General features: G+C 52.1%; 1 protein-coding gene and 1 pseudogene across 2 annotated transcripts; both read left to right on the top strand.

Annotated features, from left to right (window-relative positions):
- The first annotated feature begins 1,281 nt into the window (after positions 1 to 1,281).
- Positions 1,282 to 4,471, top strand: LOC149810791 (glutamyl-tRNA reductase 2-like; annotated as a pseudogene). Its single transcript, XR_016429029.1, has 2 exons — positions 1,282 to 1,543; positions 2,963 to 4,471. The product of XR_016429029.1 is annotated as a glutamyl-tRNA reductase 2-like (transcript).
- A 10,385-nt stretch (positions 4,472 to 14,856) lies between these two features.
- Positions 14,857 to 15,543, top strand: LOC149810790 (uncharacterized). Its single transcript, XM_089994125.1, has one exon. The coding sequence runs from the start codon at positions 14,857 to 14,859 to the stop codon at positions 15,541 to 15,543; it is 687 nt and encodes a 228-aa protein (XP_089850251.1).
- The last annotated feature ends 2,349 nt before the right edge of the window (positions 15,544 to 17,892 follow it).

The raw sequence follows: 17,892 nt of genomic DNA, 5'->3' as shown, positions 1-17,892 counted from the left end.
CATCTGAACGCAGCCGGCAGCCGCGTGAGGAGCCAGGGTATTGAACATGAGTGGGCATCAGCGACGCAAGCCCTCTCCATGCATACATACATGCTTCTGACAACGACGTGGCGTTCATCAAGTATATGTTTATACAACCAGAGGCGCCAAAGGTCGCCGCAGTGGATCCACCTGGCAATGCTGCACCAGACCGAACTTTTTCCGGCTCAGATGCCCAAAAACGCATGGATCATCGGTAAAATGGGGATCGAAATCCATTCTCTGGCGAAGCACTTCCACCTGGGAACCCACGGGTACCCTCTCCGCTGACGTTGAGTAATTCATATGTGCTTGTGTTCTGTATTTTGTATGATGCGTTCAAGATTGTACCATGGCCTGAAAGCAAATAGCGTCCAAGACTTGGGCTCTCAGCTAACCACGCAAATAGGAATGAGAGCGGATCCTGGACTGGAGCGGCTGCGGCACAGCAGCCATGATTGCACGCTGACGTTCTGCCTTGTATCACAACAGTAACATTGACGTTGTCGGCTGCGAGAATTGAGACGCGGTCTCGATTTAGTGAGATGTTACCTGCGACTGCGGACATATTCTGCAACTGCACGATGGCTCAGGAGGAATGAATGCCGCAATGTGGGGTGAAACTCAATGACCGCAGGCGAGTGCATCGATCTCAATATGCCCATGAAGAAACTCCTACAAGAAATGACGCTAGCGAGGTCGGGAGCATCAGGAGGGTGGCGCACAGACCACGCTGACCAGCTGCCTGCAAACATTCTGATGGGCGACGCAGCCACATGCGCGAGACAAAAGACGGTCCTCTGCAGCGTCCTTGCAGAAACTTCCAGAAGGCAACAGCCCTAAGCGTTGGACACCTTTTCACGTGACCTAAAGGCCGTCATTGCACTTTTGCGTGCGATGAAGTAATTCAGGTTTGGTTGCGCGCCAAACGGAAGCCTCCTCGGGCATGTGTGCCAGCCCACGCTAGAATCCCGAAACTTACAAAATCAACACAATGTTCACAATCAGGACATCGAAGAAGTGTGTAGCGACATGCATGCGGCTCACGTATTTTTTTCCGTTCCTCATTGGCTCAGTGCTGTCAAATAGCTCCATGACGTCATCCAAATCCACCTAGTGTACGCGCCTAATGTGCGGATCTTACGGGCAGATTGCGCGATGGCATATGCTGAACCATGCGATCCGTGCATATACCTGGAGCATGACTTCTTCTGTCTCTCAAGTATCAGACAAGGCATCTCCTTCGCTACCAGTTTCGTGTGCCTGCCCTTCGTTTCAGATGACTTTGTAGAAGAGGCTCCAGTGCACTTGGCCACGATGTCGGCAGCCCCAGATGGCATTCTCTGTGGGTGGTCAACGAAAAGTCCGCAACTCTGCCAATCCAATGCAAAGCAATTCAGATGCACATCGAAGTGGTCGCAGGCCAAGGTGCTGGCTGCAATGATGGATACTGGAGCGCCTGCGTCGCATTACGCCTCTTCAAGCAAGCAAGCGTTGCAACAGCTGAAGACTGCTGGCGTGAACCGTGCGTCCCTTCATCAGTATGCTAAGGTTCATGCTTTCGATTGTGCTTTCTTGCCACGGGGTGTCTACATGTCGAGCCATGCATTGGGTTTGGCCACGTCACATGCACGATGTGCTCAGGCATTTATCAGGATTGTGCGGTTTGTACCACATTACAGCAACCATCTATTTTCAAGATTATCTGGTCATGGCTGAGCTCATTTGCCTGATGCGCGTGCGAGTTGCATATTCCTTGGTGCGTGCTGTCAGCTCAGCATACAAGAAAACAGAGGATGCGGAACAATGTGCGTTCAGATGCCAGTTGCGCATCGTGTTGCTTTCCATGTGTGTGCACGCCCAACTGGCAGCATTCGCTATGCATTGTATGAGCAGATGCGATTACTCAGAACGATATGGAGCACGCACACGCTACTCTATGTGAACGTAAGACACCGCAATGTAGTGTACTAAGCGCTTTGAGCTTCCATGCTATGTGAAACAGAAATTGTACAGGAGAACCAGGCGCACGAGATATTCACGCATCCTGGCAGCTGTCCAGGCACACTCTGTACCTGACAACAGCTGGCGCACGATGCAGTCAGAATGGACATGTATGAAAGTTTTGTGTTCAGCAATTGCCACTTGGGCCATTTTACACACATCACCATGTCGCAAGTTATGCTTTGTGCTCCTCCCATAAGCCGGCTCGCCACCTTTAGGAAACCACCACGGCAAAGAGAACGTTCGAGGATTCACAGATGATACGCAGTTTAGCAGCTTAATCATATTTTATAGTAATGTGCTTACCATTTGAGAAGTTCCGTTGGCCATCCTGGCTCTACGATCTGGCGAGCTGGTTTCCGACGGTAATGTGGGATAACGATAGACATTTAATTGCCGAAAACACGTGCGAGATCGAAACATGGTTGTTCACGCGATGTTGGGGAAATCATACCATGCGGTAGCTGCTGTCAGGCACAGGATGTGTTCACTGGGTCTTGACAGGGCTACGTTGCCAGGCTTGGTCCCAAAACCAGGACATGCTCACGACGAATAGGAAGGCAGCTATGTTGCTTCTGACCTCACTGTGAGTGTTATTGTGTCGAGAAGCTTGCGGTAAGTGCTGGAAGTTGCAGGCCCGTACAAGTGCAAGGCCGTTGCTGAGGTGGTCCTGGTTTTGGGACCAAGGTTCATCGGACCGACCCGATTGTGCAATGGTAATCACGAACGCTCACCTTTTTGCCAATCATGCGTCAATTCATTCGGGATCAAGCAATGTCCTTCTTAACGCAACTCTATCAACCTTTCGTGAGGGCAGATCCATTGGGTGCTATGGTGGTATTCATGCACGAAAGAGCAACACACAGGGCACATCTCAAATGAGCTTTCAGGCACAAGCACCATCACAGATGAGTGACTGAATTGTGTCATCCACTTGCAGGCTACGCAGCCGAGAAGAAGCCCAGCATCATCTCGATCGGCCTCACAATTCACAATGCCCCCGTGGAGCTCCGAGAGAAGCTCGCAATCCCAGAAGCCGAGTGCCCAGAGCGATTGAGGAGCTTGTCTCCTTCCCACACATCGAGGAGGCTGCAGTCCTCTCCAACCTGCAATCGCATGGAGCTTTACGTCGTAGGTCTCAGCTGGCACCGAGGCGTCCGAGAAGTTGAGGAGTGGATGTCTCGAATCAGTGGCGTCCCTCTTGAGGAGCTCCGGCCATACCTCTTCCTAAACCGCGACCGCGACGCCGTGTGGCATCTCCTCCGTGTGTCAGCTGCCTAGAGTCGCTCGTGATGGGCTGAGGGGGCAGATCCTTGCGCAAGTTAGGCAGGTGTACAAGGTGGGACAGGAGTGCCTGGCTTCGGCCGACACCTCAATGGGCTCTTCAAGCAGGCAATCACCGCCGGGAAACGCGTTCGGACAGAGACGTCGATCTCAACAGGCTCCGTTTCGGTCTCGTCGGCCGCGGCGGAGCTTGTGCAGTTGAAGCTGCCGACAAACGACCTCAAGGACGCCAAGATCGCAATCATCGGCGCCGGAAAAATGTCCACCCTACTTGTGAAGCATCTTGCATCGAAGGGCTGCGAGCGCGTCACGATCCTCAACCGCTCCCTCCCGCGTGCTGAGGCGCTCCGAGATGATTTCCCTGAGGTTGAATTCGACATCCGGCTGATGCCGGAACTGATGACGGTCTGCGCTGAGTCGGACGTTATCTTCGCGGCCTCTGGTTCTGAGGAGATTCTCGTACATGCGTCTGATGTGGAGAGCATGCCCGCCGCGCCCGCGCTCGTTGGCCGCACGTCGCTTCGTAGACATTTCCGTCCCGCGCAACATCGCGCCTGACGTCTCGGACGTCGCTGGGAACATCGTGTACAACGTCGATGACCTGAAGGAGGTTGTCGCGCTCAACAAGGCGTCCCGGCAACAGGCCGCGTGCGAGGCCGAAACCCTTCTGGTCGAGGAGCAGCTGGCGTTTGAGGCGTGGAGGGACTCACTCGAGACGGTGCCTACGATCAAGGCACTTCGCACAAAGGCCGAGGATATCCGGGGGGCTGAGCTTGACAAAGCTCTCGGCAAGCTCGGTGAGGGGCTGACCAACAAGCAGAAGAAAGCGATCGAGGACCTCAGCCGTGGTATCGTCAACAAGCTTCTCCATGGCCCATTGACCGCTCTCCGGTGTGATGGCTCCAACGCTGCGATGTGAGTCAGACTCTGCTCAACATGGAGGCTCTCGAGCGCATGTTTGAGCTCGCCAAGGACGGTGCCTTTACCGGGCCGAAACGGTGATTGCGTCGCTTGTAGCTGTTGAGTTCTCGTAGATATCATCAACTTGGCCTCGTGTTGCGCTGCGCTTAGATTGCCTTTGTTTGTGCCCGTGTTGGCGACCCCTGAGCATGTCACCGAGTCAAACCTTGTTTGTGAGCAACGCTGAGTTGTATGACTGCTTGTGTGTGTGCGACCCATCTCCAGGGATATACTTGCCGTTTGACCAGTGTGTAAGTGTTTTGGCGATTTTGCGAATCACGACCCCCTTGCCCTGGGTTGACTTTGTTCGTGGCTGTGTGATACCACCTCATCTACCTAGGTATGTAGAGATGCATGAAAGAGGATTCTTCGATGCCATCGAGCCATGTGAGACATGGCAACCATAGCACAGGGATGTTCACTTTTTTTTATGAAGACGTGGGCATGTGAAACGCCGGGTGCTAGCTCTCGAGCTCAAAGTACTCGGTAACAGTGTTACAACGAAGCGGGAAAGCAAAGCAGAAATAAACTGCAGACAAGGACGACTCAATTCAAGAACACACGAAAGAAGATCAAACCAAACACACAGGAAAACAAAGAAAGAAAGAAAAGGACAATCAAAACAGTCAGCTGACAAGACTAAAGGAGAGCAAAGCAGGAGCGCTACAACACGACACACCAACCCCTCTACACCTCACCTGCCTCATCAACCGGCAGCTCACAACCCGGTATGAACTGCCGCCCACATTCTGTGCAAAACAAAACATGGACCGGTATACATCTTCCCGTTGCCACGCACAAAGCACAGCTTAGTTCTTGCCGGACCGAGCGCACAAATGCTGCCTTCGAAACACCTCCACTTGCAGCCGCCACATCGCCTAGGTCCGACAAGAAACGCGAAGCCCTCTCGCCAAGGCACCCGAACGACTCAACTGCAAGCGGTATGAAGTCGTAGCCGACGTCTTGACCAAGTGAAACTGACGTCTCTTTGCCTGCTCCGCCCGCAACACGAGCCGCGCCACGAACGTAGGAAGCTGCGTAACCACGCAATCCAAGACGACAATGCGGCCCTCCGGCATGACAGCCAGAATGTCGCCACGCCGCAGACCAGCAGCGCCATGCAGTGGCCATGAGCGACCAGACTGCTGTATGCTGGTTCCTCACTGGAAGCGCAACCAGCACGACGGATGGCCCGACGCCAGGCAGAAGCCCAGATATCGTGGCGTAACGTTGCCATCCCAGCAGTTTGAATGCAGACCATCGCATGATCTGGCTTCCCCGCATCCCCAGCTCCACATAGACAAGGCGGAGCTGCTACCCGAACAGGCACCCCGAGACCTAGAAGGTGGCGTCCAGCTGAGACAAAATCCTCCTTGCTAAGACGCGTAGTGGCAGCACCAGGCAGCGCAGTGATCCACGCCGCGGAAGACCAGTCGCAGCACTAAGGAGACGAGCCGCATCCCGTCTACCCGCGTCGGTGGCCACATCAAACGAGGATCGGAAGTCGCGAGCAGCGCGATCGCCAATAACTCGCGACACAACGTGCTGCACACCTGGCAACAATTCGGCCACCAAAGCGCCTGTGATGTCGCGAGAGAGACTGCTCCCAACCACAGTCTGAAGCAACGCTGTCATAAGCGCGTTGCCAAGCAGAGATCAGAGGAGCCCGCGCTACCCCAGTAAAGGCATGCAAGCTGCCACAACCACCTGCCATGGCAGCTTGCGCCAATGCCGCCCCAGAAACAAGAGCAGCATCAGCTTCCACTTCGGAGGAGAAACGCAGCCCTAACCACCATGCCGTAAAGGCAAGGTCATTTGCTGCACCTCGCGACCTCCAAGGACACGCGCGCCCGCGGGGCCCAATGGCCGAAGGCAAGCGAAAGAGGCAGACGGCGGCCCTAAAGGATCGCTTTCTCAAACACGACGCGTGGCCGCCGCCAAATGCACCCACGGCACAGAGCGCTGGAAATGAAACATGCGCAGGGAGAGGGATGCCCGCAGCAAAGCAAACTGTGATTGCTTGGGCAGTGGAAGCCGCATCAACTTCTCAACCTGCGACGTACACTGTCCGCGCGCGCGGACACAACGCCTGCAACATATGCGTCTGAGCCAACAGGAGTGCCGCATACTGTGACACCATCCGGGTTGTGCCGGATATGCAGATCCGCAGCCAATCGGGCGATCGCACTTGGAGGGCCTCCCGTGAGGGCGCACTTGCGAGGTTGCACCGACAGACCCACCCCTGCAGCGCCACGGGGTCCCTGCAACGTGGAGAAAGCAGCCCGCAATTGCTCAGCGCGACCACCATACTGACGTCGTCCGCGAAAGCAACAAATTGCGACACCCGGCGCCGCCGCACGTGCACGCTCCAGCGGTTGCTGTAATGCTAGGGCAAACATTAGAGGTCCCAGTGGGTCACCTTGCCGCACGCCTGCTTGCGACTGTACCGGAGGTGTGCCAGGAGGGGCTCCCAGAATGTGCAGGTCTGAGGGAGCGCCATAAGCCCAATGTACAAAAGGCAGCAGCGCAGGTACGCGGTCTTTCACCACAGCAAACACGGCCGAACGCGCAACGCTGTTGAAAGCATTGGCTTGGTCCACAGTGAGAAGGGCCGCCTCCGGATCTTCAGCCAGGGCAGCGCGAACAGCATGGCCCACCGCCTCCGCGCCCCCCGGAACGCCCACACCCAGTTTGAAGCGGGGCAAGCGCGGGACCAACTTCTTCACAAGCAGTCAGCGCACATAAAGCGGCAAACCTGTACCAAACCTCGCCAATAGCGATGGGCCGCACTCCACCGTCTGGCTTTTGCAGGCCCACGAGAGAGGCGTCCAAGAGGGAGCTGTGACGTGGAAGCTCACCACTAAGAATGAGATTGACGAAGGCCAAAGTCGCATTGAACGCCTCTGTGGTGGCCTTGGCCGCTGCCACCATGTGCTCGTAGGTCCACTGCGACGGACCACCTGCCGCGCCCCGCTTGGACTGCAGACGCGACAGCGTCTTCTCCCGCCTGCAATTTGAAGCGCCTCGGTGTCGTCTTGAAGCGTCTGGGCAGGGACCGCAGCGGGGTGCTTGGCGCGCAAGGCAGCAATGACAGCAGGCGAGCGCGCATCAGCCAGCGGGTCCGAAGCCAAGCGCGCGCCCCCTCTGGTGATGCTGCTGGCCTCAAGGAAGCGCTCGGGTAACAGTACTTACAGAGTCCATGACTAGGTGAAACGGACCAGGAACAACCAACTCTAAAGATAAGATGTAAAGCTTATATAACCAAAGACGAGAGACAGTACAGCAAGCACTACATGTCCACATGCATACAGCTGATCCGAGGATTCGGATCAGATCCTACAGCACCTACGGTCTGTCATGCTGACGACGGAAACAGCCTGCTGACAGTCCAGACAAAGATGTAGCTATCGAACAGGACTTACACCTGTAAGAGCTATCGGAGGTGTAACAGCATGGGCCAAAAGCATCATGACAAGGGCCATTTTGCAAGTTCATTGATGATAAATTAATGATCAATGGAGCTGTCGAATTTCTTGACAAAGAGATGTACAGTCAACTCAATGCAATTGACAATTCTAAGTATAAGAGCTGGTTGACCAGATACTTAGTCACAGGGCGAAGGAGGATAATATATGTATGTTCCCACGCGTCTGCCATTGCGTTACATAGGCAGGAAGATCATCACAGCACAAGCCAAAGAGTAACACCACTCGTGAAAGCACCCTGTAATGTCAGCGGTTGGACAGTCAGCCCTGCCAGACACATGCTGCTGCTCACGCAGCCGAGAGATCAATGCCTCTGCACAGGCCAAGCTGACAGTTCAAAGCCTTCATCAAACAAACACGCCAGCACAAAAAAGGCGACGTTGACATGGGCGAGACAGCCAAAGCTGATCTCGCGCCCAAACACTCAAAGCCTCGATACACCATGTGCCGGTCATGTTGCGTCGCCTGTTTCCCGTGCTCTACGTCTTCAGTACTGTCATCTCTTGTGGAACTGCGTCTTCCGACTTGTCGTACTGCCCCACCGTCAGTGTGCGTCCCTTGGCGGATAATGCTGTCCATGTGCCACCATTGTCGACCATATCAAGCTCCAAGTGAACTTCTTTGAACACCTCCACTCTGAGGGTCTCCTTGAAGCCAAGCTTGGAAAAGAGCTCCTGCGAAGGACTGTTGTCATAGCTAATCTTTGCGCAGAATTTGCTCACCTTGAGCTCAACGATAGCATATGCCATGAACAACTGGAGCGCCTCGAACGCCAAACCCTTCCTGCGACTTTCCTTCGCAGCTATCATCACCTGCGCCCACTCAAGCCTTTCAACACCGCCCCGTCAACCCAGAATCCTGTTGGACCAGAAATGTGTGCTCTTTAAAAAGAATGACAGACATGTAGTTTGGAGAACGGTCGACTTGCATTGCGTTTGGTCTTTCTCCCAACCTTAGGCAAGCTGTGGTAAGTCATGCTGATTCAGGTATGCTTGTCTCAGGTGATGGGAATGCTAGCACTGATTCCTGAGTATTACTTGGAGCTGCCAATGTCCATGTCAAATGGACCATGTGGATGCGGTAGTAGTGATGTAAACGATACATCACTGACAATACGGCCGCCAACAGAACGTCCTTGAAAAGAGGTGTTTGCACCTGTCAACGGCAGCTGATAACGATTGGAACAAATGAAAATGAGTAGTCTTGCATCACCTTAGGCCACGGTGTATTTGTAAGAGTGTGTTGAGGGACACAACCATACACAAGGTGTAACCTGAAGACCTGATGCACACTGTATCGACACTCTCAGTGTCGTTGCTTATGTGAGAAGCACCAGGTGGGAGGCAGACTTGCCTGTCCAGACTGTTGGAAACCAGCTATCTTGACACAGGTTTCCTTGTGTGTGCCGAACCTTGTGTGCTTGGGCTCTGAGGCCATACATGTGGACGAGTCAGGCTAGAATGCCTGAGTCGATTGTAACGACTATCTTGCTAAGTGTGTCGCTACCTCAACTGGTAATGTTTCCAACACAGAATGCTGACATTCTATGATATTCTCTTACGAGTGTGAGCTGTATTTTCCTTTTTTGCCTGTGCTCTGTGCCGATGTATGTAGTGACAAGGATGCAGTCTATCCTCGGTCCCAGAAGTCCAGTTACATGTTTCTCCCTTGACTCTGCACAGGATAGACGGTTTAATGGGAGAACTACCCCCACAACGGCCGCTAAAAGACGCCACTGGCTGTCAGATATTGAACGAAGAAAAGACCGGGCATTTAAATAAAATAAATCAATCAATCAATTACCATGCCATGCCTCCCCCGCATTTCCTACTCAAGCCCAGTTTGAGCGTGCAGATACGTGGAGATGCCCCTATCAACAATCCAAATGTAAATTTGCATGAAGCCAGAGCCCCAGCAATATAAGTGATGGTCCTGGTGGCACTGATACCCAAGCAATACTTGACATTGCCAATGACCATGTGTGTGCGGTGGTCTTGTGATCAGATGCTACGGTAAAGAGGTTCTACAACAACGCATTGACCGTGGACATCGTGTGAATTGTCCAGGGTCTGTTGCAAAAGGCCTTTGATGAGAAGGACAGATGGTGCACATGATGGGTTTGACCGACGCCTCATCCAAGAGAACTAGTTCTTTGTTGACCATGCCCATGCGGCAAGGCTGTAAGAAGGACACATCATCATATAAACGTCACCTCGGCTTCCAACGGGCTCACAATGTCCATGCACATGCGGTGGTGATGTAACGAAGACATATCATGGCAAGGTTCTCACCTGGGTTTTCAACGGCAAAGAATGTTCATGCAGTGGTGCTGTCACAAAGACATTTCATTATGACTTTGAGAAATCTGTCCATAAATTCCTGGAACACATAGTGCATACCATGACACACATGAACAGCTGATCCGTATGCCGGGAGTGATCATGACTGCATCGGCATAGCTGTTCCAACATTATCGATGACCACAAGAAGTGGTTAATCGGTCATACTCCGACATTCCTTGGCAGGATGTCACCTCAATTTCCGCAGCATGTTCGTCGTCGTGGTCGTTCCAGTACAAATTGACATCGCCGGCCATGGCCCCCCCGTGTTGTCCGGTGCCTTCGCTATCAGCACGAGCCCGGTCAAGCACGATGAACGTGCATTTGCGCTCGTCGATTCGCCATTCCTGCTGCATGCGGAACTCCTCTGCGAGGGTCAATGGCTCTGATGCTGTCAGCTCCTGAAGCTCTTTGTCCTGCAATCATGTGTGTGTTTGGCCTGTGGTGGACCAAAACATTCCCAAGTATCTGGCAGTACAACACCCTACTGACAGGTGGTCATACCATATTGATTGATTGAATTATTCAAAAACCCTACTGACGGGCCTGTGCTGGACAAACCGGAGGTTTGAGAGCTTGTGATGATGCTAAGACAACTTGGCAGATTGAGTAAATTACCCTGTTGATATGTGACGACGCAACACCTCCTTTTGGAGCTGGTATGTGTGTCAGATTGATCAGTTATTCGGGTCAAGCTATCTGAGAAGATCTGCCTGCGAGTATGCTTTGCCAAGGTGGTTTACACGCATGCAACACCCACCTGTAACTGACAGGAGGGGGCCTACAGTTTGTGCCAATGGTGCATGAGCCCTTGCACCGTTGTGTGTCTCCTGATATCCTAGTCTTCAAGGCCTTGAGGTGTTACTTGTGGCACCGCATAATCTCCGCATACGTCACGACAACGTTCATTTGACCTGATTTCTGGTACCATGGGGGGTCTGGGGTCAGTAGGGGCACAGGCATCTTGGTGATTGCTTCAAGCATACGATTGAGGGTGTTGGAATGAAGGGGATTCCATTGTGAATTCAAACCCATTTCCTAGATATCGACTGCCTGCTTTACAGCGGCATGAACCCCCCTCAATGCTGAGATACTGTAACAATACCAACAATTAGCTGGTCACGGTCACGCTTTTGGACTCGCCCCCAAATCTGACCTCGTGGCGTACTCTACAAGCTTACATTGAGAAAATAGTTTGAGTTTTCAGGTATGCATATAGAATAAATACCCGACATTGATGCCACGCTCCCAAAAAGCTCGCCCGTTTGTTGGTGTTGTTACGGTACCTGCCAGTTTGCAGCATCACGTTGTTGAAGCGTCGTTTTCTCACACACGTAGAACATTTGTGGGGTACCTGGTCCTCATGATGCGGATGCGGAATTATTCTTCTGAGCGCATTGGCTACACCTCAACCCCGTTGTCACACTAGAGCTTGAGTCTTTGCTTGAAGCCTCGGTAGCTGCGTCCTTTGGAGTCGTGCATTCCCTCACTGATGCTCCACACAAACTCAGCTTGGGACCGAGCAGTGGCAATGCTGTGATGTATCTAAGCTCTCATGGTGTCTTGGCTTGTATCGGTGCCTTCAGGTTTGGCACAACTGTCCCCACTGCTCACTTTGCATGTTGTTGCTTTGAGAATAGCGTTGGTATCTAGCTCGAGCTGCAGTATCTTGCTTGTCCAGGAGAATTGATGCTTCTTTTGTAAGTACAATACATTAAGTACAATACATTCAGACACGACTGCCCCTAGAATTTGCCGCACTAGTGCGAGGTGGTGTTCCTTTTGAGCCTGAGCTGTATGCACACCATCTGCTGAGCTGATGGATTCTCTTGTCATTGCGCTCAGCTGTCAGCATTATCCTGGTTTCGTTGACACCATCCGAGACGATGGAGAAGATGTTGCGAAATAACACCGCCGAAGGGGTTCCTGACTTGCCAAGACTGCAACAAATGTACATGACAGCGACACCAAGCATTGCACGGGTTCTTGAAGGATTATAGAAGAGTAGGGTTCAGTATGCAGGTGTCGAATAGGCTTGCTTTGCTATGTGAAGTAGTTGGTGTTCGTGTCTGTCCAGCAAACCCTGCGCGCACCTGCATCCATTCATGGTAAATCTCCACATGCTCCTTTCGATACGGCACCAGGACGGCTTTCGATCCAGTGAGAACAATGTTCTCGTTGACCAGCATGGTCGTTCTCTACCTGGACCCTGGGCTAGCTGCTACCTTTGAAAGACCATGGTGGCTACAAGTGTGCAGATAGTTGTTGCTGTTACCACAATACACTGCACGCAGATTGCGCATTAGACGTGGTTTTCCAGAGCTATGGATGGGTTCCAAGGCTTGGCCCATGGATCCTGGACTCCACTGGAGACTGGAGGCTGGTAGGGTCCCAATATCCCGAGATAGTGTGTCAGAGATTGTGGAGCTACATGGAATACAGAAGTAGCACCCGTCAGCTCGTTTCGCCCAAGTGACACGTCTCTCACTAATAAACTTTATTTCATGCCGTTTGGTCTGCTGCTTATGCAAAATGATAGGTTATCCGAATATGCATCGTCGAGTACAAGGGAAATAAGCTACTCTCGTCATGAGTAATTATGGATTAGGCACTGAAGAGCTGTAACTCAGTATAAGGAGAAGATTTCGCGCCAGGACTGCACACGCAGTCACAGCGAACTGCACCAACATGGCGTGTGCTACTGTCCCTGGGAATCAGGCTCTGTTGCCACGCTTGGCATTTCCTTTGGGTGTGGTTGCATACACATGTAGTGTCAAGGAATGGCATGGGCCACGTACATATATCTCTGCAGACTATCCCCAGTATCACAGATAAGTGATGAAGTCTTTGACGAAGAACACATTCACTAGACCGAATGGCAATATGTTCCGAAATACTTCCGGAGTCAAATCTATCTTGATGTTTAGCACAGTAACATTGCCTCGCTGTTTCCAACGGAACTGTTGTGCACTTTCAGGACCTGCCTGTCCTTCACCAATTGTCAGGGCTAATGTAGAGCCTCGAACTCTTATTGCACTTTATGAACGCATGCTGAAGGTGGACCAGCACCTCTGCCTGAAAAACGAGATGTTTTCAAACATCAACACAAATGAGCTGGGCCTAAAACCATAGTCAGCGCGTGCCATCTCGTCCAAAGTATTCCCAGGGGCCATCGCGAATACGCAATTGCAGTAACGGCTATACCAATGCTCGAATGTACATGACTCTGCAGTGTGACCTTCGACGGCCTTTAGAAGGTCAAGGGTCATCTAGAAAAGGGATGTCGTTGGCAATGGCAGTGTCAATATTGTCAGCATTGTCCAGGGTCGTCATTACCGACCAGCGTCGGATGACGTTGACAGCGGCGATCTAACGTTGGCATCACGCTCATTGGCATGGAAGAACTGTCAGCTTCATATATAAGCTTGCATAATGATCACTAACATACATTGTTTGTTGCGTTCTGCACATTCAGTCTGAATGCGAGCACTCACTTGCACGAATTGCACTCCAAGCACAGACTCAAGGTGTGGTCCCAAATCCAAGATGTTCGTACAAAGTATGCATGCGTACGGTTCACCAAATGTATCGTTGCAGATCGAGAGCGTTTGCTGCAACATGAAACTTGCAACTTGTGCAGTTTGTCTGAAACCCTGCCTCGAAAGCTCATGCCCATCAATCGCAGTTTCCTCCTTGCGTTGCCTGGTAGCCTGACGTGAAAACCTACCGTGACTTATGTAAAGGCGCTACGCAATACCGAGACAACCACGAGGCATGCTGCATCTACGGACGAATGTGCAGGTGCATTATCTCCAAGATGACATGTAAAGCAAGCATGGCGAATGTTCGTGCCACGTCATACCGACTTGCGTACGCATGTCTCAAGAAAAAGAAATCTTGTGTGAATGCAGATCAAAATGGCCAAGAAAGTGATTGCGGTGGTGGGCGCAACTGGCGCTCAAGGTGGGGCACTCGTTCGTGCGATTCTCGCCCAGGGGTCAGCAGGCGAGTTCGAGGCACGCGCTCTGACGCGAGACACTGACTCCGCCAAAGCTAAAGAGCTGGCTGCCCTGGGTGCTACGGTCGTCAAGGCCGACATCGATGACGAGGCCAGCCTGGTGGCTGCCTTTGACGGCGCACACGGAGCGTATTGTGTCACATTCTTCTGGGACCACTTTTCACCTGACAAGGAGCTGCAGCAAGCCAAAAACCTGGCTAACGCTTCCAAGTGCGCTTCTGCGTTCTGTCCATCCCAGGATCCAGAGATGTCGTCTCTAGGCCTGTGTTCATTACGGCATAACTGGCGTGCTCAAATCCTCGAGCAAATCCACCCGTGGAAATGTCTCACGCATAATCAGGTTCTATCACTGTTGACTGCGAGGCATCGATGCCGACGTCGATGGCTCACCAGTCAAGTGGCATCAAAGGCGCTTGCTTGTTTCAATGGTCGGCAATGCAGCTCATTCATGAAGGACCGACTTCTGGTCCAACGGTCGGCAACAAACATGCAGCATGCAACTCAGAGGCTCTTCGAAGACTCGGACGATTCAGAGCCAGAAGTGGCGAATCCGGAAATCATTCATCTTTGAGTAAGCCTCCGTAGTTGGGTCCTCTTGTGGGGAGATGCTGCATCCCTCCATGTAGGCGCGAGATCAACTCTGGCTGTCTCGCCCTTGTCAACGCCGCCTTTTTTGGGCTGGTGTGCTTGTTGTATTTTTGTTTTGTTTTCATCTTTGGTTGGTAATGTCTGCAACCATGACCATAGCATGGACGACACTGCTCTGACATCCATGCAAACTCCTCATGATTCGGCGTATCGTTGCAGGAAAGCTGGCGTTAAGCACGTCATCTGGTCAACGCTCGACAACTCACGCGAGTTCATGGACCTCAGCGACGACCGCATGCCAACGCTCATGGGCAAATACAAAGTGCCCCACTTTGACTGCAAAGGCGAGTCCGATGCAACCTTCACCGAGCTTGGACTCCCTGTCACCCTCATGCGCACGAGCTTCTATTACGACAACTTCATGACGGTCATGGCTCCTCAGCGCCAAGACGGCAAGCTATCTATCACAATGCCGATGGGCGACAAGCCGCTCCCCTGCATCAGTACCGTCGACATTGGCAAGTGTGCGCTCGGCATCTTTGCCAGTGCGGAGCAGTACATCGGCAAGACCGTCGGCATCGCGGGTGACATACTGCCGGTTGCGGCATTGTGTGAGAAGATGAGCGCGGCGATCGGCGAAACTGTGATGTACAACGACGTGCCCGCGGACGTGTACCGGTCTTTCGGCTTCCCTGGATGCGAGGACTTGGGTAACATGTTCCAGTTCAAGCGCGACTTCAACGACGCGTACTGCGCACGTCGCGACGTTGCGGAGTGCCGCAAGCTCAACCCTGAGCTGCAGTCGTTTGAGCAGTGGGTGGCTGAGAACAAGCTCCCAGTGGCGTAAGCACAGGGACGGCTGCGGAATAAAGGTTTGGGGATTGTAACAAACCTCAATCACGTGCTTTGACAAGTGATATTTGGAGATACCGATGTCCATGTGCATACGGTATTGTTACAAGCATGGTTACGAGAATTGATCGCCCGTAGCGCGGCGGAGGCCTAGACATTTCTTTCAAGACGAGCTCATAGGCACACGCACACACAGGCACGTAGGCGAGCTCACAGCCATGGTCCAACCAAACTAAACATATGCTGCGAGAGCTGAGACCGCATGGAGGAGGCCTTGTTGTTGTAAACAGATACATCTCAACCTAACGGTGACACACATGAAGTGGCTGTAGTCCATGTGTAAAGAAGCGCTCGCCACTTCGTTTGTCATAACAGCTAACTATGTTTGTTACAAGCGACAGGGCTGGCAAAACAGGAAAAAACACAGAAACTAACACTGAAAACAAAGACACAAACAAAGACAAAACACACAAGAAAACCAGCAACCTAAGCCACGCCGGGATCTTCCTGCGGTGCATCACACCCTGCATGGAAGTCCGAGCCGACGTTCACGGCGATATGAGAGAGGGACTTGTAGTACATGCGCGCGTTGCCCTTGCACAAAGCACAGCTGAGCTCCCGACGGACGCCACGTACGAAGGCAGCCTTGGACACCCGGTTAACTATGTTGATTACTATACCATGTGGCAGCTTACAGGCATGGTGCATGCTGGTGATGCCTGAGCGAAGTAATCATATGTTTGTAATTTTGCTGCAATCTCATCATCAGTACTGCGCCAGTCACGTCATCTGCTACAGAAAGCACGCTCAAAACGCAAATGCGAGACAAGTTGTTTATACAATAGTTGCAGTCGCTTCCAACCTGCCGTCAGTGTTGGCTTCGCAGCAGGTTGCCATTCTTCGCCCTTTGTGCGGATTGTTCTATCGCATGTTACATACACCTGCATGTCCTACAGCTCAGGCTGACAGTGCCATCAAGGCTCGCAATCGATAAACTGTTCTGTAAATGGTCACATAGACAGACAGAGTACTGCCGCTCCGGCTATTCTACCAGCAAATGTCTTGACCTCTACTCGGTGCATCGCAAGATGGACAGCATGTCAAGGGCCACTAAAACAGTTCACCTAAACTCTCGCCGGTCAGCGCGAGGAGGTCCAATCATTAGTGGTTTCTTGCCTGAATTGTAAAGCGGACTGTCAGTGATAGTACCACCGTACATTGGTCCCAACACCGACGTGCCTATCTCCATCGGCCTGGTCACAGCGCCTGCTCTTGCAATTGCACTTGGCTCTGCCCCTAGATACAGCATGCCACGTTTTTGTGGCACAGCAGCACACAACTGATCCTGTGGTGGCCAGGCTGCTGGCATCTTCATGGCTTCAGTCCCATCCACTCTTGTCTTCTCCAGCCATGGTGGATGGAACAAGTTGGGTTTCGGGTAGTGCTGCACTGACATTTGATCAGGGCTGAATTGTGATTGCTCGGGAGAAGGCATGTGTTGACTGGTGCTTGGGCTCTCGTCATCACTCGAGGATGACTCGGGTGATATGTCTCGTCGATTACCAAAAAGCTTGCCTAAGAAGGAGGGCGCCATATGGTAACGTGGGCATCTGAAACCCGGCTGGCAACACCTGCAAGTTCCGAGCATTTTGAGGCAAATGAAACTGAGGGAAGCTGAGATCTCAACCGGTTGATGTTCATGCTAGTGCAATTGGTCACATATGCATCAACTTGCGGGGCTCCCTGCACCGGTTGGAATAGTTAATCGCGTGCGACGCAAGCTTTAACGAGCAGCATTGCCATCATCTCGCTCAAAGAAATTGGCGATAAATAGTTATATTTGTATTTAATGATCACTTACGGAGCCCAATGATGGTATCTTGTGCCTTTGCATGTGTAAAGGCGTTGCAGTGTCCAAGGCGTCGCGGCTCGCGCCAAACAGGTAGGCAACATGCTAGTCGATATTCTTTTACGAAGTCACCTAGAAACAAAGTGACAACACGGACGATTATTCCTACACATGTTTTGATGGTGTTGGCGAACCTTTCACTCACTGGAAGAAAGTTGGGGCAGGTCGTGGAGCAATTCTAAACGCTGGTATCACTTCAACATGAGCTCAATCGATGCATTTTTTAAACAAGACTCGCAAACTTGTATGCAGAGACATCCTGTGGACTCTTGTCGTTTGCGCCAATAACCAAAACAGCCAAGGTGCTCGAGACACGTTGAAAGTGCGCAGCGATTTCCGACACAATACATGTCCATTGAGGTAAGTCATCCGAGTTGCTGCCGCATGAATTTTATGCCGTAAAACAGGCCAAGCCATTCCACCGAGGACTGACGT

This window comes from Nuphar pumila, unplaced genomic scaffold (assembly GCF_984573655.1).
Source record: "Nuphar pumila unplaced genomic scaffold, dmNupPumi1.hap1.1 HAP1_SCAFFOLD_207, whole genome shotgun sequence".
Taxonomy (NCBI): domain Eukaryota; kingdom Viridiplantae; phylum Streptophyta; class Magnoliopsida; order Nymphaeales; family Nymphaeaceae; genus Nuphar; species Nuphar pumila.
This window is presented reverse-complemented; position numbering and strand designations above follow the sequence as displayed.